The sequence below is a fragment of the Pseudophryne corroboree genome, chromosome 3 (assembly GCF_028390025.1).
Source record: "Pseudophryne corroboree isolate aPseCor3 chromosome 3, aPseCor3.hap2, whole genome shotgun sequence".
NCBI lineage: Eukaryota > Metazoa > Chordata > Amphibia > Anura > Myobatrachidae > Pseudophryne > Pseudophryne corroboree.
The window spans coordinates 806,585,852-806,608,501 of record NC_086446.1 but is presented as its reverse complement, the minus strand read 5'-3'; the positions used below and the strand labels follow the sequence as shown (position 1 = coordinate 806,608,501).

At 53.2% G+C, this 22,650-nt stretch overlaps 1 protein-coding gene across 1 annotated transcript in view; it reads left to right on the top strand.

Annotated features, from left to right (window-relative positions):
• The window catches only part of INPP5F (inositol polyphosphate-5-phosphatase F), a 277,691-nt gene that overhangs the window by 5,181 nt on the left and 249,860 nt on the right, over positions 1-22,650 (top strand). The window contains exons 2-4 of the mRNA XM_063962697.1: positions 4,918-4,998; positions 12,066-12,202; positions 15,483-15,611. Of these exons, the coding sequence (XP_063818767.1) occupies positions 4,918-4,998; positions 12,066-12,202; positions 15,483-15,611 (347 nt within the window). The remainder of the gene's footprint in view (positions 1-4,917; positions 4,999-12,065; positions 12,203-15,482; positions 15,612-22,650) is intronic.

The window sequence follows — 22,650 nt, the reverse complement described above, 5'->3', positions numbered from 1 at the left end:
TGTCATTATAACGCAGGTTCTGTTACTGTGCCTCCTGCAGTAAGAGAAGCCGTGACGTGATATGAGACAGCTGGAGGGGTCTGTGGGTCCTGGACAGGAATTCACCCCCCCAGGCCTGTGACCGATAGCTGGGAGTAGATTATTGTAAGCTCTTGTGGTTGTGTTCTGAGACGCTCCCTGGTGAAGGAGAGCTGCAGTTATCCCACTGTCCCCGCTCCCCCAGCAGCTCAGTGGGAGCGACGGGCAGCTGGGAATGTCACAGTAAACACTGGTTATTATTCAGGTGCCGCTCGTATCTGACGTTGTCTGGTAACGCACCGTGCAGCTGACAGTCTGGAATCCACCGTCCATTATGTTAGACTGTGTGTGTGTGTGTGGGGGGGGGATCTGGAACGAGGGGCGCTGATAAGGCCCCCCCCCCGGTGTCTGTGGACCGCCCCTCTGTGTAGTAGGTGCATGCTGTGAGCTCACGGGGCTGTTTCTGGATCGTGTTTCTGCCCCCGGGGTAAAGGCCTGCTCTGCGGACTCGCTATGCTTGGCATCCTGAATATTTGCCGTTTCCCAGCGTGTCACGTTATCATCTTTCTGTTTACAGACTTGTCTTTAATAATTCAGTGTGACCTTCTGCCCAGCGCGCCGAGAGAGATCACAGCGCCGTCAGGTGATGCCGGATCCTCGCGTCCTCATTAACATTAATGTCAGATAGTCTCAGCTTCCTGGCCCTGTATTCTGCGGCTGGTCTGGCTGGGGTGCTCCTGTACTGCCACCGGGTAGAAAGCAATAGTGCCTCCATTACTGGTAGGGACCATGCTGTCATCCCTGCACCGGCATATTAATATTACATGTTCAATCTAAAGTCACAGAGGGTTTCAGGACGCAGTCTCTATGGAATAGATGTACCCAAAGTGTTCCTGGACACATAGGGGGTCATTCCGAGTTGATCGCTAGCTAAAAATGTTCGCTGCGCAGCGATGATGCAAATAAAGTCACTTCTGCGTATGCGGCGCAGTGCGCACGCGCGACGTACTTTCACAACGACCGATGTATTTTTGCACAAGGTCTAGCGAAGCTTTTCCGTCGCACTGCTGGCCGCAGAGTGAATGACAGGAAGTGGGCGTTTCTGGGTGTCAACTGACCTTTTTCAGGGAGTGTTCGAAAAAACGCAGGCGTGCCAGGAAAAACGCAGGCATGCCAGGAAAAATGCAGGCGTAGCTGGCCGAACGCAGAGCGTGTTTGTGACGCCAAATCAGGAAATGAACAGTCTGAAGTGATCGCAAGCGCTGAGTAGGTCTGAAGCTACTCTGAAACTGCACAAAATTATTTTGTAGCCGCTCTGCGATCCTTTCGGTCACACTTCTGCTAAGCTACAATACACTCCCAGAGGGCGGCGGCATAGCGTTTGCACGGCTGCTAAAAACTGCTAGCGAGCGATCAACTCGGAATGACCCCCATAGATCACCGCTGTAACTCCGAGATATGGTTGGGAACTGAGCGCTTAATAGTAAATCGTAATTAGTTACATCTTTAAATGATGAGAATGTGACAATTTCCATGTGTCAGGCAGCACCTGCCCTCGGCTATAGCTGAATGACCACCTACATCACTGGTGAGCAATTACACCAACAGAATTCTTTATTTATAAGGGGCCATAAAGGATCTTTACAGATACGTCCTCATCCATCTTTGCTGCAGTCACGCCAAACAGCCTCTAGCGTCGGGCGTCTTTTCTGCTGAAAATGCGTCTTAGTTGCAATGCAGCTAGAACGCACTCATTATATAGCGCATTCATTATATACATGATGCTAGTACATTGTGTAAATAAGTTACCCTGGGGTGGTGTTGGATGAACAGGGGTAGGGTTGGAACAGTGATGTTGGATGGTGTAGTGGTTAGCATTACTGCCTCACAGCACTGAGGTCATGGGTTCAATTCCCACCATGGCTGTAACTGTGTGGAGTTTGTATATTCTCCCCGTACTTGCGTGGGTTTCCTCTGGGTACTCCAGTTTCCTCCCACAATCTAAAAATATACTGGTAGGTTAATTGGCTCCCAGCAAAATTAACCCTAGTGTGCATGTGTCTGTGTTTACTGTGTGTACATGTGATAGGGAATATAGATTGTAAGCTCCACTGGGGCAGGGTCTGATGTGAATGGACAAATATTATCTGTAAAGCGCTGCGGTATATGTGTGCGCTATATACATAACTGGTAATAAATAAATAACCAAAATGTGTGTTACCCATGGGTGGTGTTAGATGGTGGGGTGTAGGGATGGGCTAGAAGACAGTGATGCTGGGAATGTGTAGATGGGGTGCTGTTGGATGGTGGGGAGTAGGGAACAGTGAGGTTGTGGATGTGTAGATGGGTTACCCTGGGGTGATGTTAGATGGTGGGGATGTGTAGATGGGTTACCCTGGGGTGGTATTGGATGGTGGGGTGTAGGGGACAGTGATGTTGTGGATGTGTAGATGGGTTACCCTGGGGTGGTGTTGGATGGTGGGGTGTAGTGCACAGTGATGTTGTGGATGTGTAGATTGGTTACCCTGGGGTGGTGTTGGATGGTGGGGTGTAGGGCACAGTGATGTTGGGGTGTAGATGGGGTACCCTGGGGTGGTGTTTGATGGTGGGGTGTAGAGAACAGTGATGTTGTGGATGTGTAGATGGGTTACCCTGGGGTGATGTTAGATGGTGGGGATGTGTAGATGGTTTACCCTGGGGTGGTGTTGGATGCTGGGGATGTGTAGATGAGTTACCCTGGGGTGGTTGCATGGTGGGGTGTAGGGCACAGTGATGTTGGGGATGTGTAGATGGGTTATCCTGGGGTGGTGTTGGATGGTGGGGATGTATTGATGGGTTACCCTGGGGTGGTGTTTGATGGTGGGGTGTAGAGAACAGTGATGTTGTGGATGTGTAGATGGGTTACCCTGGGGTGATGTTAGATGGTGGGGATGTGTAGATGGTTTACCCTGGGGTGGTGTTGGAATTTGGGGATGTGTAGATGGGTTACCCTGGGGTGGTGTTGGATGGTGGGGTGTAGGGGACAGTGATGTTGTGGATGTGTAGATGGGTTACCCTGGGGTGGTGTTGGATGGTGGGGTGTAGGGCACAGTGATGTTGGGGATGTGTAGATGGGTTACCCTGGGGTGGTGTTGGATGGTGGGGATGTGTAGATGGGTTACCCTGGGGTGGTGTTGGATGGTGGGGTGTAGGGCACAGTGATGTTGGGGTGTAGATGGGTTACCCTGGGGTGGTGTTGGATGGTGAGGTGTAGATGGGTTACCCTGGGGTGGTGTTTGATGGTGGGGTGTAGGGGACAGTGATGTTGTGGATGTGTAGATGGGTTACCCTGGGGTGGTGTTGGATGGTGGGGAGTAGGGAACAGTGATGTTGTGGATGTGTAGATGGGTTACCCTGGGGTGGTGTTGGATGGCGGGGTGTAGGGGACAGTGATGTTGTGGATGTGTAGATTGGTTACCCTTGGGTGGTGTTGGATGGTGGGGTGTAGGACACAGTGATGTTGGGGATGTGTAGATGGGTTACCCTGGGATGGTGTTGGATGGTGGGGTGTGGATGGGTTACCCTGGGGTGGTGTTTGATGGTGGGGTGTAGGGGACAGTGATGTTGTGGATGTGTAGATGGGTTACCCTGGGGTGATGTTGGATGGTGGGGATGTGTAGATGGTTTACCCTGGGGTGGTGTTGGAAGTTGGGGATGTGTAGATGGGTTACCCTGGGGTGATGTTAGATGGTGGGGATTGTAGATGGTTTACCCTGGGGTGGTGTTGGATGTTGGGGATGTGTAGATGGTTACCCTGGGGTGGTGTTGGATGGTGGGGTGTAGGGGACAGTGATGTTATGGATGTGTAGATGGATTACTCTGGGGCGGTGTTGGATGGTGGGGTGTAGGGCACAGTGATGTTGGGGATGTGTAGATGGGTTACCCTGGGGCGGTGTTGGATGGTGGGGTGTAGGGCACAGTGATGTTGTGGATGTGTAGATGGTTACCCTGGGGTGGTGTTGGATGGTGGGGTGTAGGGGACAGTGATACAGGGAATCCGGCTGCTGGATACAGTAATACAGTAGATAATGATACAGCTGGCTGAGGTTAGATTTTAATAAAGGGATTTTCATAGGTTTTGCTGTGGGAATTATAGAAGCACCATTTCCTATAAACCACACATGTCATGTCTTACTTTTATTAGTTTCTACAAATAAAAACTTGCTAACTGATAATAAAGCCCTCTCTCTCTCTCTCTCTCTCTCTCTCTCTCTCTCTCTCTATCTCTTATCTCTATCTCTATCTCTATCTCTATCTCTATCTCTATCTCTATCTCTATCTCTATCTCTCTCTCATGTGTAGGGCAGATTGATCATTGTCCCTCTGGAACGTTAGAGAAGGTGCAGCCTGCGCTCGGTCACGCTTCGTGTCCTGTAATCACATTACCGCTGATTTAGAAATATAATGCCTGGAAATGTAATGAGACCCTGGTGGGGGCGGGGGGGGGGGCGACCTGTTTTTCCACTGTATTTATTGCTGTCAGTAATCATCGGGGTGATGTAATCAGGGGCGACCATCGGGGTGATGTAATCAGGGGTGAGAAAACGTGTTTGTAATGAAGTTTTTTTTACTTTAATTTTATCATAAATGTTAAGTGACATCACCCTGGTGCCTCATTTATCTGCGCAGTTGCGTTCATTACTGGGGTGTGGCTCGCCCCGTCCTCTCCGCTCCATGCACCAGCACCCAAATGATCCTTCCACATAGCATCCGGCAAGTGACAGCCAGGTCTTATAGATGCATCTAGTGGGCACAGTGTTACAGCTGTCAGTCCCTCCTGGTTCTCTCCTGTTACAGCCTTGTTCTGCCCCGGTCTGTTGTTATGTCTAACGTCCCTTTTCTGGTCTTGTTCCTCCACAGCCACCGACCTGCTTCTGGCCTGGAACCCCATCTGTCTGGGACTGGTGGAAGGAATTATAGGAAAGGTGCAGCTGCACGACGGTAAGTGGGACCCAACACGTTTCTTAAGCCGGGTACATACTGGGCGCCAATAGAGGACGTTATATAGTTCATGTCGTCTTTCACTATATCATTGAGCTGCGTGTGCGGGGAGCGTGGTGGATGACGTCACTGAGCAGTATCGTCCATCGTGTATGAACTGACGATCTCCGCAGTGACTCTATATGATGTCACGTTCCGGCCAGATGATGATTGTGCGGGGAGCGTGGTGGATGACGTCACTGAGCAGTATCGTCCATCGTGTATGATCTGACGATCTCCGCAGTGACTCTATATGATGTCACGTTCCGGCCAGATGATGATTGTGCTGCGTGTGCGGGGAGCGTGGTGGATGACGTCACTGAGCAGTATCGTCCATCGTGTATGATCTGACGATCTCCGCAGTGACTCTATATGATGCCACGTTCCGGCCAGCTAATGATTGTGCTGCGTGTGCGGGGAGCGCGGTGGGTGACATCACTGAGCAGTATCGTCCATCGTGTATGATCTGACGATCTCCGCAGTGACTCTATATGATGTCACGTTCCGGCCAGATGATGATTGTGCTGCGTGTGCGGGGAGCGTGGTGGATGACGTCACTGAGCAGTATCGTCCATCGTGTATGATCTGACGATCTCCGCAGTGACTCTATATGATGCCACGTTCCGGCCAGCTAATGATTGTGCTGCGTGTGCGGGGAGCGCGGTGGATGACGTCACTGAGCAGTATCGTCCATCGTGTATGATCTGACGATCTCCGCAGTGACTCTATATGATGCCACGTTCCGGCCAGATGATGACTGTGCTGCGTGTGCGGGGAGCGTGGTGGATGATGTCACTGAGCAGTATCGTCCATCGTGTATGATCTGACGATCTCCGCAGTGACTCTATATGATGCCACGTTCCGGCCAGATGATGATTGTGCTGCGTGTGCGGGGAGCGTGGTGGATGACGTCACTGAGCAGTATCGTCCATCGTGTATGATCTGACGATCTCCGCAGTGACTCTATATGATGTCACGTTCCGGCCAGATGATGATTGTGCTGCATGTGCGGGGAGCGTGGTGGATGATGTCACTGAGCAGTATCGTCCATCGTGTATGAACTGACGATCTCCGCAGTGACTCTATATGATGTCACGTTCCGGCCAGATGATGATTGTGCTGCATGTGCGGGGAGCGTGGTGGATGATGTCACTGAGCAGTATCGTCCATCGTGTATGATCTGACGATCTCCGCAGTGACTCTATATGATGCCACGCTCCGGCCAGATGATGATTGTGATGCGTGTGCGGGGAGCGTGGTGGATGATGTCACTGAGCAGTATCGTCCATCGTGTATGATCTGACGATCTCCGCAGTGACTATATGATGCCACGTTCCGGCCAGATGATGACTGTGCTGCGTGTGCGGGGAGCGCGGTGGATGACGTCACTGAGCAGTATCGTCCATCGTGTATGAACTGACGATCTCCGCAGTGACTCTATATGATGTCACGTTCCGGCCAGATGATGATTGTGCTGCGTGTGCGGGAGCGCGGTGGATGACGTCACTGAGCAGTATCGTCCATCGTGTATGATCTGACGATCTCCGCAGTGACTCTATATGATGTCACGTTCCGGCCAGCTGATGACTGTGCTGCGTGTGCGGGGAGCGCGGTGGATGACATCACTGAGCAGTATCGTCCGGTCCATCGTGTATGAACTGACGATCTCCGCAGTGACTCTATATGATGCCACGTTCCGGCCAGCTAATGGCTGTGCTGCGTGTGCGGGGAGCGCGGTGGATGACGTCACTGAGCAGTATCGTCCATCGTGTATGATCTGACGATCTCCGCAGTGACTCTATATGATGTCACGTTCCGGCCAGCTGATGATTGTGCTGCGTGTGCGGGGAGCGCGGTGGATGATGTCACTGAGCAGTATCGTCCATCGTGTATGAACTGGCGATCTCCGCAGTGACTCTATATGATGCCACGTTCCGGCCAGCTAGTGACTGTGCTGCGTGTGCGGGGAGCGTGGTGGATGATGTCACTGAGCAGTATCGTCCATCGTGTATGAACTGGCGATCTCCGCAGTGACTCTATATGATGCCACGTTCCGGCCAGCTAGTGACTGTGCTGCGTGTGCGGGGAGCGCGGTGGATGACGTCACTGAGCAGTATCGTCCATTGTGTATGATCTGACGATCTCCGCAGTGACTCTATATGATGCCACGTTCCGGCCAGATGATGATTGTGCTGCGTGTGCGGGGAGCGTGGTGGATGATGTCACTGAGCAGTATCGTCCATCGTGTATGATCTGACGATCTCCGCAGTGACTCTATATGATGCCACGTTCCGGCCAGATGATGATTGTGCTGCGTGTGCGGGGAGCGCGGTGGATGACGTCACTGAGCAGTATCGTCCATCGTGTATGATCTGACGATCTCCGCAGTGACTCTATATGATGTCACGTTCCGGCCAGCTGATGATTGTGCTGCGTGTGCGGGGAGCGCGGTGGATGATGTCACTGAGCAGTATCGTCCATCGTGTATGAACTGACGATCTCCGCAGTGACTCTATATGATGTCACGTTCCGGCCAGCTGATGGCTGTGCTGCGTGTGCGGGGAGCGCGGTGGATGACGTCACTGAACAGTATCGTCCATCGTGTATGATCTGACGATCTCCGCAGTGACTCTATATGATGCCACGTTCCGGCCAGATGATGATTGTGCTGCGTGTGCGGGGAGCGCGGTGGATGATGTCACTGAGCAGTATCGTCCATCGTGTATGATCTGACGATCTCCGCAGTGACTCTATATGATGCCACGTTCCGGCCAGCTGATGACTGTGCTGCGTGTGCGGGGAGCGTGGTGGATGATGTCACTGAGCAGTATCGTCCATTGTGTATGATCTGACGATCTCCGCAGTGACTCTATATGATGTCACGTTCCGGCCAGCTAATGGCTGTGCTGCGTGTGCGGGGAGCGTGGTGGATGACGTCACTGAGCAGTATCGTCCATTGTGTATGATCTGACGATCTCCGCAGTGACTCTATATGATGTCACGTTCCGGCCAGCTAATGGCTGTGCTGCGTGTGCGGGGAGCGCGGTGGATGACATCACTGAGCAGTATCGTCCATTGTGTATGATCTGACGATCTCCGCAGTGACTCTATATGATGCCACGTTCCGGCCAGCTAGTGACTGTGCTGCGTGTGCGGGGAGCGTGGTGGATGACGTCACTGAGCAGTATCGTCCATTGTGTATGATCTGACGATCTCCGCAGTGACTCTATATGATGTCACGTTCCTGCCAGCTAATGGCTGTGCTGCGTGTGCGGGGAGCGCGGTGGATGACATCACTGAGCAGTATCGTCCATTGTGTATGATCTGACGATCTCCGCAGTGACTCTATATGATGCCACGTTCCGGCCAGCTAGTGACTGTGCTGCGTGTGCGGGGAGCGTGGTGGATGACGTCACTGAGCAGTATCGTCCATCGTGTATGATCTGACGATCTCCGCAGTGACTCTATATGATGTCACGTTCCGGCCAGCTGATGATTGTGCTGCGTGTGCGGGGAGCGCGGTGGATGATGTCACTGAGCAGTATCGTCCATCGTGTATGATCTGACGATCTCCGCAGTGACTCTATATGATGTCACGTTCCGGCCAGCTGATGATTGTGCTGCGTGTGTGGGGAGCGCGGTGGATGATGTCACTGAGCAGTATCGTCCATCGTGTATGAACTGACGATCTCCGCAGTGACTCTATATGATGCCACGTTCCGGCCAGATGATGATTGTGCTGCGTGTGCGGGGAGCGTGGTGGATGATGTCACTGAGCAGTATCGTCCATTGTGTATGATCTGACGATCTCCGCAGTGACTCTATATGATGCCACGTTCCGGCCAGCTAGTGACTGTGCTGCGTGTGCGGGGAGCGCGGTGGATGACGTCACTGAGCAGTATCGTCCATCGTGTATGATCTGACGATCTCCGCAGTGACTCTATATGATGCCACGTTCCGGCCAGCTAGTGACTGTGCTGCGTGTGCGGGGAGCGCGGTGGATGATGTCCCTGAGCAGTATCGTCCATCGTGTATGAACTGACGATCTCCGCAGTGACTCTATATGATGCCACGTTCCGGCCAGCTAGTGACTGTGCTGCGTGTGCGGGGAGCGCGGTGGATGATGTCCCTGAGCAGTATCGTCCATCGTGTATGAACTGACGATCTCCGCAGTGACTCTCTATGATGCCACGTTCCGGCCAGCTAGTGACTGTGCTGCGTGTGCGGGGAGCGCGGTGGATGACATCACTGAGCAGTATCGTCCATCGTGTATGATCTGACGATCTCCGCAGTGACTCTATATGATGTCACGTTCCGGCCAGCTGATGATTGTGCTGCGTGTGCGGGGAGCGCGGTGGGTGACATCACTGAGCAGTATCGTCCGGTCCATCGTGTATGAACTGACGATCTCCGCAGTGACTCTATATGATGCCACGTTCCGGCCAGATGATGACTGTGCTGCGTGTGCGGGGAGCGTGGTGGATGACGTCACTGAGCAGTATCGTCCATCGTGTATGATCTGACGATCTCCGCAGTGACTCTATATGATGTCACGTTCCGGCCAGATGATGACTGTGCTGCGTGTGCGGGGAGCGCGGTGGATGACATCACTGAGCAGTATCGTCCATCGTGTATGATCTGACGATCTCCGCAGTGACTCTATATGATGTCACGTTCCGGCCAGATGATGATTGTGCTGCGTGTGCGGGGAGCGCGGTGGATGATGTCACTGAGCAGTATCGTCCATCGTGTATGATCTGACGATCTCCGCAGTGACTCTATATGATGCCACGTTCCGGCCAGATGATGACTGTGCTGCGTGGAGGCGACGTCTGTCTTGCAGCTACATAAAGTGACAGATGCCAGACACAGAGTTTGTTCTGGGATCTTGCTGCTGTTTTCTATTCTTTTCAAAGAGCATTTTGTAATTTTGTGTGAGTTGGGTAGGTGTGTAGTATAGGTGGGAATGGGGTAGGTGTGAGTGTGTACCACTGTGTGTAGTATAGGTTGGAATGGGATAGGTGTGAGTGTGTACCAGTGTGTGTAGTATAGGTGGAAATGGGGTAGGTGTGTGTACCAGTGTGTGTAGTATAGGTGGGAATGAGGTAGATGTGAGTGTGTACCAGTTTGTGTAGTATAGGTGGAAATGGGGTAGGTGTGAGTGTGTATCAGTCTGTATGGCATAGGTGGGAATGATTTAGGTGTGAGTGTGTACCAGTCTGTGTTGTATAGGTGGGAATGAGGTAGGTGTGAGTGTGTACAAGTCTATGTAGTATAGGTGAAATGGGGTAGGTGTTAGTGTGTACCAGTGTGTTTAGTATAGGTGGGAATAGGATAGGTGTGAGTGTGTACCAGTGTGTGTAGTATGGGTGGGAATGAGGTAGGTGTGAGTGTGTACCACTGTGTGTAGTATAGGTGGAATGGGGTAGGTGTGAGTGTGTACCAGTCAGTGTATTATCGGTGGAATGAGGTAGGTGTGAGTGTGTACCAGTGTGTGTGTAGTATAGATGGAAATAAGGTAGGTGTGAGAGTGTACCAGTGTGTGTAGTATAGGTGGGAATGAGGTAGATGTGAGTTTGTACCAGTCTGTGTAGTATAGGTGGGAATGAGGTAGATGTGAGTTTGTACCAGTCTGTGTAGTATAGGTGGGACTGGGGTAGGTGTGAGTGTGTACCAGTCTGTGTAGTATAGGTGGGAATGGGGTAGGTGTGAGTGTGTACCAGTCTGTATAGTATAGGTGGGAATGAGGTAGATGTGAGTGTGTACCAGTGTGTGTAGTATAGGTGGAATGGGGTAGGTGTGAGTGTGTACCAGTCAGTGTATTATAGGTGGAATGAGGTAGGTGTGAGTGTGTACCAGTATGTAGTATAGGTGGGAATGGGGTAGGTGTTAGTGTGTACCACTGTGTGTAGTATAGGTGGGAATGATTTAGGTGTGAGCGTGTACCAGTGTGTGTAGTATAGGTGGGAATGGGGTAGTTGTGAGTGTGTACCAGTGTGTGTAGTATAGGTGGGAATGGGGTAGGTGTGAGTGTATATCAGTGTGTAGTATAGGTGGGAATGGGGTAGGTATGAGTGTGTAGTAGTAGCGGTAGGAGGAGTAGTGGTAGGAGTAGTAGTAGCGGTAGTGGTAGTAGTAGTAGTAGTAGCGGTAGGAGGAGTAGTGGTAGGCGTAGTAGTAGTAGTAGTAGCAGTAATAGTAGTAGTAGTAGTAGTAGTAGTAGTAGTAGTAGTAGCGTGACCTGGGTGATGCACTATAGCTGGGTGGTGTTCTCTGGGAGCCAGACGGAGGTATCTGGGGTAATGAAGCAGCGCTCTCGGGTTACTGTGTGCTATGGAGCCGTCGGTGGTGGGGTGCTGGTAGTTATAGGCCTATATATACGCTTGCCAGTATATACCTGTAATCCGGGACACCTCTGATTTACACAGGCTCTGTGTCTGGCTGAATTTAAGCCTGCACTTCACCTGGGTTTATCAGCCACAGAACCTGTGTAACTCATAGGTGTTCAGCATTCTTTACATGTCGACGTTAGACTCTGACTGCTGGAATTGTGCCCCGGAATGGCGCGCAGCGTGCTCCGGGGCGCACAGTGCAGGGGGGGTAACCTAGTTCCTCTCCCAGCACAATTTAGCTGATCTGTGTGTGTGTGCAGCTGCAGGGGGGGGGGGGCTGATCACCAGTCTCCCCTGACACACGCTCCACTGCCCTCTATATGGGGAAGTGGGTGGGGAGCCCCTGGGGGGAAACTACTGTATAACCAGCGGGGTTGGGGGGGAAAAGATACATTTTTTTTATTATGCTGGTGGGGTAAATTAATCATTAGAAAAAAATTCCCTGTTCTCAGGTTATTGAAGTGTGGTGCAGAAAAAATATAAAAAAAAAAAAAAAAAACGACTATTTCTGAGCACGTGTAAAATATAATGAACCATTATACAGTAACGGTTTCCCCGGAGAGCTTGTGTTCATCCAGCCAGAGCTGTAGAGCAGCGTGAAGGGGAATTTATTAACGTGTGATTCATCTTCTGCAGATCTGCCCTGGTGGCTCCTACTCATCCGCCAGAAGTCTGTGATTGGAGTCCTTCCTGATGGCCATGAGATCTATAAAATCACCAAGATTGCGGTCATTCCCTTGTCTGGCGCTGAGCCACAGGACCTGGAGCTGGAGGTTAGTGTGAGCCGTTGTGGAGGATTCTGGTCATACCTAGGTCCTGGGGTTGGAGGTTAGTGTGAGCCGTGTCCTACAGGCTGAGGGTTTTATTGTGGAGGATTCTGGTCATACATAGGTCCTGGGATTGGAGGTTGGTGTGAGCCGTTGTGGAGGATTCTGGTCATACATAGTTCCTGGGGTTGGAGGTTAGTGTGAGCCGTTGTGGAGGATTCTGGTTATACCTAGGTCCTGGGGTTGGAGGTTAGTGTGAGCCGTTGTGGAGGATTCTGGTCATACCTAGGTCCTGGGGTTGGAGGTTAGTGTGAGCCGTTGTGGAGGATTCTGGTAATACCTAGGTCCTGGGGTTGGAGGTTAGTGTGAGCCGTGTCCTACAGGCTGAGGGTTTTATTGTGGAGGATTCTAGTCATACCTAGGTCCTGGGGTTGGAGGTTAGTGTGAGCCGTTGTGGAGGATTCTGGTCATACCTAGGTCCTGGGGTTGGAGGTTAGTGTGAGCCGTTGTGGAGGATTCTGGTCATACCTAGGTCCTGGGGTTGGAGGTTAGTGTGAGCTGTTGTGGAGGATTATGGTCATACATAGTTCCTGGGGTTGGAGGTTAGTGTGAGCCATTGTGGAGGATTCTGGTCATACCTAGGTCCTGTGGTTGGAGGTTAGTGTAAGCCGTTGTGGAGGATTCTGGTCATACCTAGGTCCTGGGGTTGGAGGTTAGTGTGAGCCGTTGTGGAGGATTTTGGTCATACCTAGGTCCTGGGGTTGGAGGTTGGTGTGAGCCGTTGTGGAGGATTCTGGTCATACCTAGGTCCTGGGGTTGGAGGTTGGTGTGAGCCGTTGTGGAGGATTCTGGTCATACCTAGGTCCTGGGGTTGGAGGTTGGTGTGAGCCGTTGTGGAGGATTCTGGTCATACCTAGGTCCTGGGGTTGGAGGTTAGTGTGAGCCGTTGTGGAGGATTCTGGTCATACCTAGGTCCTGGGGTTGGAGGTTGGTGTGAGCCGTTGTGGAGGATTCTGGTCATACCTAGGTCCTGGGGTTGGAGGTTAGTGTGAGCCGTTGTGGAGGATTCTGGTAATACCTAGGTCCTGGGGTTGGAGGTTAGTGTGAGCCGTGTCCTACAGGCTGAGGGTTTTATTGTGGAGGATTCTAGTCATACCTAGGTCCTGGGGTTGGAGGTTAGTGTGAGCCGTTGTGGAGGATTCTGGTCATACCTAGGTCCTGGGGTTGGAGGTTAGTGTGAGCCGTTGTGGAGGATTCTGGTCATACCTAGGTCCTGGGGTTGGAGGTTAGTGTGAGCTGTTGTGGAGGATTATGGTCATACATAGTTCCTGGGGTTGGAGGTTAGTGTGAGCCATTGTGGAGGATTCTGGTCATACCTAGGTCCTGTGGTTGGAGGTTAGTGTAAGCCGTTGTGGAGGATTCTGGTCATACCTAGGTCCTGGGGTTGGAGGTTAGTGTGAGCCGTTGTGGAGGATTTTGGTCATACCTAGGTCCTGGGGTTGGAGGTTGGTGTGAGCCGTTGTGGAGGATTCTGGTCATACCTAGGTCCTGGGGTTGGAGGTTGGTGTGAGCCGTTGTGGAGGATTCTGGTCATACCTAGGTCCTGGGGTTGGAGGTTGGTGTGAGCCGTTGTGGAGGATTCTGGTCATACCTAGGTCCTGGGGTTGGAGGTTAGTGTGAGCCGTTGTGGAGGATTCTGGTCATACCTAGGTCCTGGGGTTGGAGGTTGGTGTGAGCCGTTGTGGAGGATTCTGGTCATACCTAGGTCCTGGGGTTGGAGGTTGGTGTGAGCCATTGTGGAGGATTCTGGTCATACCTAGGTCCTGGGCTTGGAGGTTGGTGTGAGCCGTTGTGGAGGATTCTGGTCATACCTAGGTCCTGGGGTTGGAGGTTAGTGTGAGCCGTTGTGGAGGATTCTGGTCATACCTAGGTCCTGGGGTTGGAGGTTGGTGTGAGCCGTTGTGGAGGATTCTGGTCATACCTAGGTCCTGGGGTTGGAGTTTGGTGTGAGCCGTTGTGGAGGATTCTGGTCATACTTAGGTCCTGGGGTTGGAGGTTAGTGTGAGCCGTTGTGGAGGATTCTGGTCATACTTAGGTCCTGGGGTTGGAGGTTGGTGTGAGCCGTGTCCTACAGGCTGAGGGTTTTATTGTGGAGGATTCTGGTCATACATAGGTCCTGGGATTGGAGGTTGGTGTGAGTCGTTGTGGAGGGTTCTGGCCATACCTTGGTCCTGGGGTTGGAGATGACTGTTGTAGGTGTCTGGGGCCTATAACTGCTGGGACGTGTGAGGAGGAGCTCGCAGTGGTCTTTGGGGTGCGGAAATGTGTAAACAGTGTATAATATATAAATCCCGTGTCTTATATTGCTTCAGAGAACAGCACACGAGGGTACGTATTGGGGGACGCATGTAGGAATGGTAGTAAGCATAGAGTGGCGTTGCCCCTAGTAACTAATAGATGGTTCCCTACGTCTGGTAGGTTGTGTGGGAGTGATGGGTTGCTGTGTATACAGGGTGAGGATGAAGCAGTCTCCGGACACACCAGTTGATGCCGGACACCGATGAGCGTTCCTGTTATGTAACCAGTGGCGTGAAGATGGGACCAGACTAGAACTATAGAAGCCGTGTTATCCCGCATTACTGCTCTGGATGTGTAACCCCTGCAGAACGGGCAGCCCCAGATCTATAGTGTACATAGCGGCCGTTGTACATGGATCAGCCTCACTGGGTGTCCTGTATTTGCAGAGCCTTCTTCTTCCTGAGCTTCGGTCACCACGTTATGTCTCTCCAGAGCAGAGGACGTGCTGTCCTTCTGTCTTCTTACATAGTCTCTTCCAGCCATGATATCTGCTCTCTGTATGCTTCATTTCCTCTGTGCTTACTCCCCTTTCCACCAGGTGTCGCCGCCGCTTACCCTGTCACGCCCTACTGCCATACACCCGCTCCCACTCGCCCTACTGCCATACACCCGCTCCCACTATCCCTACTGCCATACACCTGCTCGCCTTACTGCCATACACCCGCTCCCACTCGCCCTACTGCCACACACCTGCTCGCTTTACTGCAGTACACCCGCTCCGGCTCGCCTTACTGCCATTCACCCACTCCCACTCGCCCTACTGCCATACACCTGCTCGCCTTACTGCCATACACCCGCTCCCACTCGCCCTACTGCAGTACACCCGCTCCCACTCGCCCTACTGCAGTACACCCGCTCCTGCTCGCCTTGCGTCCGGCTTGTTCCGGCTTGTGGCGCTGTGCTCTGACGTCTTCCTCTTCTCTCCCAGCTCTGTAAGAAGCATCATTTCGGCATCAACAAACCAGAGAAAATCACTCAGTCTCCCGATGACTCCAAGTTTCTGATGAAGACCCTGACGCAGATCAAATCCAACGTGTCTGCCCCCAATAAGAAGAAGGTAAGGCTGAGCTGTGGAGATGAGTAACATGTGCAGGGAGAAGTGACCGGGGTGAGCGGCTGTATTAGGGGGGGTCTCTATGACAGACGTCTCTCTCGCTGGGGCGTCAGCAGGTTCAGGATATGGCGCATGTACTGGTGAGCCCGGATCACATGACACATCTGTCCCGGCAACCAGGGGACATGACGGTGGCTGCAGCCTGGAGGTGTAATGATAATGTGTATACCGGTATGTGGGTACAGGGGGGCTGTACAGGTATGTAGGCTACACTCACCACAGTGAGCGAGATGAGGAACGAGTGCTGGGTCCTCTTCTCATCATGGGTTCTGCATGTTGAGGACCGGTGTGATAGTGTGCTGTGAGGCGTGGTGAGGCCGTCACAGTACAAGGGAAAATTGTCATGTTCTTGTAATGACTGAAGCTGAGATCTGGTGCCGGGGGCGGGGTATAGTTGTGTTACAGGGGGAGGGCGGGGTATAGTTGTGTTACAGGGGGAGGGCGGGGTATAGTTGTGTTACAGGGGGAGGGGGGGGGGGTATAGTTGTGTTACAGGGGGAGGGGGGGTATAGTTGTGTTACAGGGGGAGGGGGGGTATAGTTGTGTTACAGGGGGAGGGGGGGTATAGTTGTGTTACAGGGGGAGGGAGAGGGGTATAGTTGTGTTACAGGGGGAGGGGGGTATAGTTGTGTTACGGGGAGGAGGGGTATAGTTGTGTTACAGGGGGAGGGGGGTATAGTTGTGTTACGGGGGAGGGGGGGTGTAGCTGTGTTACGGGGGAGGGGGGGTATAGCTGTGTTACGGGGGAGGGGGGTATAGCTGTGTTACAGGGAGGGGTATAGCTGTGTCACGGGGGGGTATAGCTGTGTTACAGGGGAGATGGGGGGGTATAGCGGTGATACAGGGGAGATGGGGGGGTATAGCGGTGATACAGGGGAGATGGGGGGGTATAGCTGTGTTACGGGGGAGGGGGGTATAGCTGTGTTACAGGGGAGATGGGGGGGTATAGCTGTATTACTGGGGAGGGGGTTATAGCTGTGTTACGGGGGAGGGGGGGTTTAGCTGTGTAACGGGGGGAGGGTATATCTGTATTACGGGTGAGGGGGGTATAGCTGTGTCACGGGGGGGGGGGGTATAGCTGTGTCACGGGGGGGTATAGCTGTGTTACGGGGGAGGGGGGTATAGCTGTGTTACAGGGGAGATGGGGGGGTAGGGGGGTATAGCTGTGTTACGGGGGAGATAGGCGGGTATAGCTGTGTTACGGGGGGGGTTTAGCTGTGTTACGGGTGAGGGGGGTATAGCTGTGTCATGGGGGGGGTATAGCTGTGTTACAGGGGAAATGGGGGGGTATAGCTGTGTTACAGGGGAGATGGGGTAGGGGGGTATAGCTGTGTTACGGGGGAGATAGGCGGGTATAGCTGTGTTACGGGGGGGGGGGTTTAGCTGTGTTACGGGTGAGGGGGGTATAGCTGTGTCACGGGGGGGTATAGCTGTGTTACAGGGGAGATGGGGGGGTATAGCTGTGTTACAGGGGAGATGGGGGGGTATAGCTGTGTTACAGGGGAGATGGGGGGGTATAGCTGTGTTACGGGGGGGTATAGCTGTGTTACAGGGGAGATGGGGGGGTATAGCTGTGTTACGGGGGAGGGGGGCAGGGGTTAAAGTAAGCCGGAACGGGGCGGAACTGCGTTCTGTCAGTTCCACTTGGAGACGGAACGCAGCTCCGCCTGCCCCGGCTCACCTAACCCGATGTCCCGGCGCTGCAGGGAGATGCCGGGTGACCGCTGTTATCAGCGGCGCCCGGCTCTCCCCGCACAGCGGCAGCCGGAGGCAGGAGCTCAGTACTGAGCTCCTGCCTCCGGCTCTGTCAGTACGCGCTATGGGAGAGACGTCATGATGCCTCTCCCATAGTTCCGAGGAGCAGGCGCCAAGAGAGGACTGGGGGCAAACTACTGGGGGGCTATACTACAGAGGGCAAACTACTGGGGGCTATACTACAGAGGCAAACTACTGGGGGGCTATACTACAGAGGGGCAAACTACTGGGGGGCTATACTACAGAGGGGCAAACTACTGGGAGCTATACTACAGAGGGGCAAACTACTGGGAGCTATACTACAGAGGGGCCAAACTACTGGGGGCTATACTACAGAGGGGCAAACTACTGGGGGCTATACTACAGAGGCAAACTACTGGGGGGCTATACTACAGAGGGGCAAACTACTGGGGGGCTATACTACAGAGGGGCAAACTACTGGGAGCTATACTACAGAGGGGCCAAACTACTGGGGGGCTATACTACAAAGGGGCAAACTACTGGGGGGCTATACTACAGAGGGGCAAACTACTGGGGGGCTATACTACAGAGGGGCAAACTACTGGGGGGCTATACTACAGAGGGCCAAACTACTGGGGGGCTATACTACAGAGGGGCTATACTACAGAGGGGCAAACTACTGGGGGCTATACTACAGAGGGGCCAAACTACTGGGGGGGCTATACTACAGAGGGGCAAACTACTGGGGGGCTATACTACAGAGGGGCAAACTACTGGGGGCTATACTACAGAGGGGCAAACTACTGGGGGGCTATACTACAGAGGGGCAAACTACTGGGGGGCTATACTACAGAGGGGCAAACTACTGGGGGGCTATACTACAGAGGGGAAAACTACTGGGGGGCTATACTACAGAGGGGCAAACTACTCGGGGGCTTTACTACAGAGGGGCCAAACTACTGGGGGGCTCTACTACAGAGGGGCCAAACTACTGGGGGGCTATACTACAGAGGGGCCAAACTACTGGGGGGCTATACTACAGAGGGCCAAACTACTGGGGGCTATACTACAGAGGGCCAAACTACTGGGGGGGCTATACTACAGAGGGCCAAACTACTGGGGGGCTATACTACAGAGGGCCAAACTACTGGGGGGCTATACTACAGAGGGGCCAAACTACTGGGGGGCTATACTACAGAGGGGCCAAACTACTGGGGGGCTATACTACAGAGGGGCCAAACTACTGGGGGGCTATACTACAGAGGGGTAAACTACTGGGGGGCTATACTACAGAGGGGCAAACTACTCGGGGGCTATACTACAGAGGGGGCAAACTACTCGGGGGGTATACTACAGAGGGGCCAAACTACTGGGGGCAGTGGCGTAACTAGAAATTTTTCTCCCCCAAGCCAAAAAATTCTTCGGCGCCGCCCCCCCCCCCCCCCCTTCCTTCATGCTACATAATTGGGAGCAAGAAAGGGATAAATATGCGCGCGCGGCAAAATAAGGGGTGTGGTTTCATTGGAATGGGCGTGGTTTCGCATAAAGGGGCGTGGCATTGCAGGAAAAGACTACCTTATACCCCAGTTCTACAACCTGCACGCCCATACGTTGGCCACCACAGGAAAGAAAAATAATCCTGATTCATGCCCCTTACATTATTTGTCATTTTTCCTCCTTATAGTAATGCCCAGTATACATTATTCCACATACTGCAATGGCCCTTAGACATTATTCCACACACAATAATGCACGACACAATATGCACACACTGTAATGCCCCCGACACATTATGCCACACACCGTAATGCCTGTGACACATTATGACAGGAATCGCAATGCCCGTTATACATTATGCTACACACTGCAATGCCCCTGATACATTATAGCACATACAATGTCTGTGACACATTATGACACACACCGCAATGTCCGTGATACATTATACCACAATGCCCGTGATATAGTATACCATACACCGTAATGCCTGTGACACATACCGCAATGCCCTGCCCGTTACACCCTATGCCACACACCGCAATGCCCGTTATGTATTATGCCACACTGCAATGACCCTGAGACATTATACCACATACCACAATGCCCGTGATATAGTATACCACACACCGTAATGCCTGACACATTATGACACACACCGCAATGTCCGTGATACATTATGCCACACACTGCAATGACCCTGAGACATTATACCATATATCACAATGCCCGTGATATAGTATACCATACACTGTAATGCCTGTGACACATTATGACACACACTGCAATGTCCGTGATACATTATGCCACACACCGTAATGCCCATTACACATTAAGTCCTACAGTAAGGCTTCTAATTACTTTTCAATTACCTGCTCGTTGTCAGGGGTTTCATGCACTGGGTGTCATGCTCGTTGCCAGGGGTTTCGTGCTCTTGGTTCCATGCACGGTGCCAGGGGTTTTCATGCTCAGGGTGTCATGCTCGTTGCCAGGGGTTTCATGCACTGGGTGTCATGCTCGTTGCCAGGTGTTTCATGCACTGTGTGTCATGCTCGTTGCCAGGTGTTTCATGCACTGTGTATCATGCTCGTTGCTAGGGCTGTGCTCCCAGTGCCACATATGTCCCCAGTGCCAGATATTCCCCCACGGTGCCAGGTACTCACATGCCCCAGTGCCAAATATAGCCCCCCCCCCATGTGCCAGGTACACATATACCCCCCCAGTGCCACATATGCCCCCAGTGCCAGATATTCCCCCCCAGTGCCACATATGCCCCCAGTGCCAGCTATGCCCCCAGTGCCATATATTCCCCCCCAGTGCCAAATATGCCCCCAGTGCCATATATTCCCCCCCAGTGCCAAATATGCCCCCAGTGCCAGATATGCCCCCCCAGTGCCATATATGCCCCCAGTGCCAGATATCCCCCCCCAGTGCCATATATGCCCCTAGTGCCAGATATTCCCCCCCAGTGCAATATATGCCCCCAGTGCCAGATAATGCCCCAGTGCCAGATATCCCCCCCCTGCCAGTTATTCCCCCCCAGTGTCATATATGCCCCCAGTGCCAGATAATGCCCCAGTGCCAGGTATCCCCCCCCCCCCCTGCCAGTTATTCCCCCCCAGTGCCAGATAATGCCCCAGTGCCAGATATCCCCCCCCTGCCAGATATTCCCCCTCAGTGCCATATATGCCCCCAGTGCCAGATAATGCCCCAGTGCCAGATATCCCCCCCCTGCCAGTTATTCCCCCCAGTGCCAGACATCCACCCCCCCCCCCCCCCCGCCAGATATTCCCCCCCAGTGCCAGATAATGCCCCAGTGCCAGATACCCCCCCCCCCAGTGCCATATATGCCCCCAGTGCCAGACAATGCCCCAGTGCCAGATATCCCCCCCCTGCCAGTTATTCCCCCCAGTGCCAGATATCATCCCCCCCCGCCGCCGCTTTTTAGAGGGACACGGAGGGTACAGCCTCTCCTGTGTCCCTCCTGCTGCATCATCTCCGGCGGCCGCGGGTCTAATAGGGGGAAGTGCCGTCCGTGAGCCAATTAGAGCTCACGGACGGCACTTCTCCCTATCAGACCCGCGGCCGCCGGAGATGATGCAGCAGGAGGGACACAGGGAGGCGCGGCTGTGCCCTCCGTGTCCCTGCAACAACCGGCGGAGGGAGGGAGAAAGCAGACTGACATGCGGACGCTTGTCCGCATGTCAGTCTGCTGTAAATCAGTGGCGCCCCCGCAGCCCCTCGCCCCCAAGCCACCGCGAGGACTGCGGGGGCAGTAGTTACGCCACTGACTGGGGGGCTATACTACAGAGGGGCCAAACTACTGGGGGGCTATACTACAGAGGGGCCAAACTACTAGGGGGCTATACTACAGAGGGGCCAAACTACTGGGGGGCTATACTACAGAGGGGCAAACTACTGGGGGGCTATACTACAGAGGGGCAAACTACTGGGGGCTATACTACAGAGGGCCAAACTACTGGGGGGCTATACTACAGAGGGCCAAACTACTGGGGGGCTACACTACAGAGGGGCTAACTACTGGGGGGCTACACTACAGAGGGGCTAACTACTGGGGGCTATACTACAGAGGGGCAAACTACTGGGGGGCTATACTACAGAGGGCCAAACTACTGGGGGGCTCTACTACAGAGGGCCAAACTACTGGGGGGCTCTACTACAGAGGGCCAAACTACTGGGGGGCTCTACTACAGAGGGCCAAACTACTGGGGGGCTCTACTACAGAGGGGCCAAACTACTGGGGGGCTATACTACAGAGGGGCCAAACTACTGGGGGGCTATACTACAGAGGGCCAAACTACTGGGGGACTATACTACAGAGGCAAACTGCTGGGGGACTATACTACAGAGGCAAACTACTGGGGGGCTATACTACAGAGGGGCAAACTACTGGGAGGCTATACTACAGAGGGGAAAACTACTGGGGGGCTCTACTACAGAGGGGCAAACTACTGGGGGGCTATACTACAGAGGGCCAAGCTACTGGGGGGCTATACTACAGAGGGCCAAGCTACTGGGGGGATATACTACAGAGGGGCCAAACTACTGGGGGGCTATACTACAGAGGGGCCAAACTACTGGGGGGCTATACTACAGAGGGGCCAAACTACTGGGGGGCTATACTACAGAGGGCCAAACTACTGGGGGCTATACTACAGAGGGCCAAACTACTGGGGGGCTATACTACAGAGGGGCCAAACTACTGGGGGGCTATACTACAGAGGGGCCAAACTACTGGGGGGCTATACTACAGAGGGGCCAACTACTGGGGGGCTATACTACAGAGGGGCCAAACTACTGGGGGGCTATACTACAGAGGGGCCAAACTACTGGGGGGGCTATACTACAGAGGGGCAAACTACTGGGGTCTATACTACAGAGGGGCAAACTACTGGGGGGCTATACTACAGAGGGGCAAACTACTGGGGTGCTATACTACAGAGGGGCAAACTACTGGGGGGCTATACTACAGAGGCAAACTACTAGGGGCTTTACTACTGGGGGGCTTTAATACTGGGGACAAACTACAAAGGGGCAAACTACTGGGGGGCATTACTACAAGGGGGCAAACTACTGGGGTCAAACTACTGAGGGGCTATACTACAGAGGGCCAAACTACTGGGGGACTATACTACAGAGGCAAACTACTGGGGGACTATACTACAGAGGCAAACTACTGGGGGGCTATACTACAGAGGGGCAAACTACTGGGAGGCTATACTACAGAGGGGCAAACTACTGGGGGGCT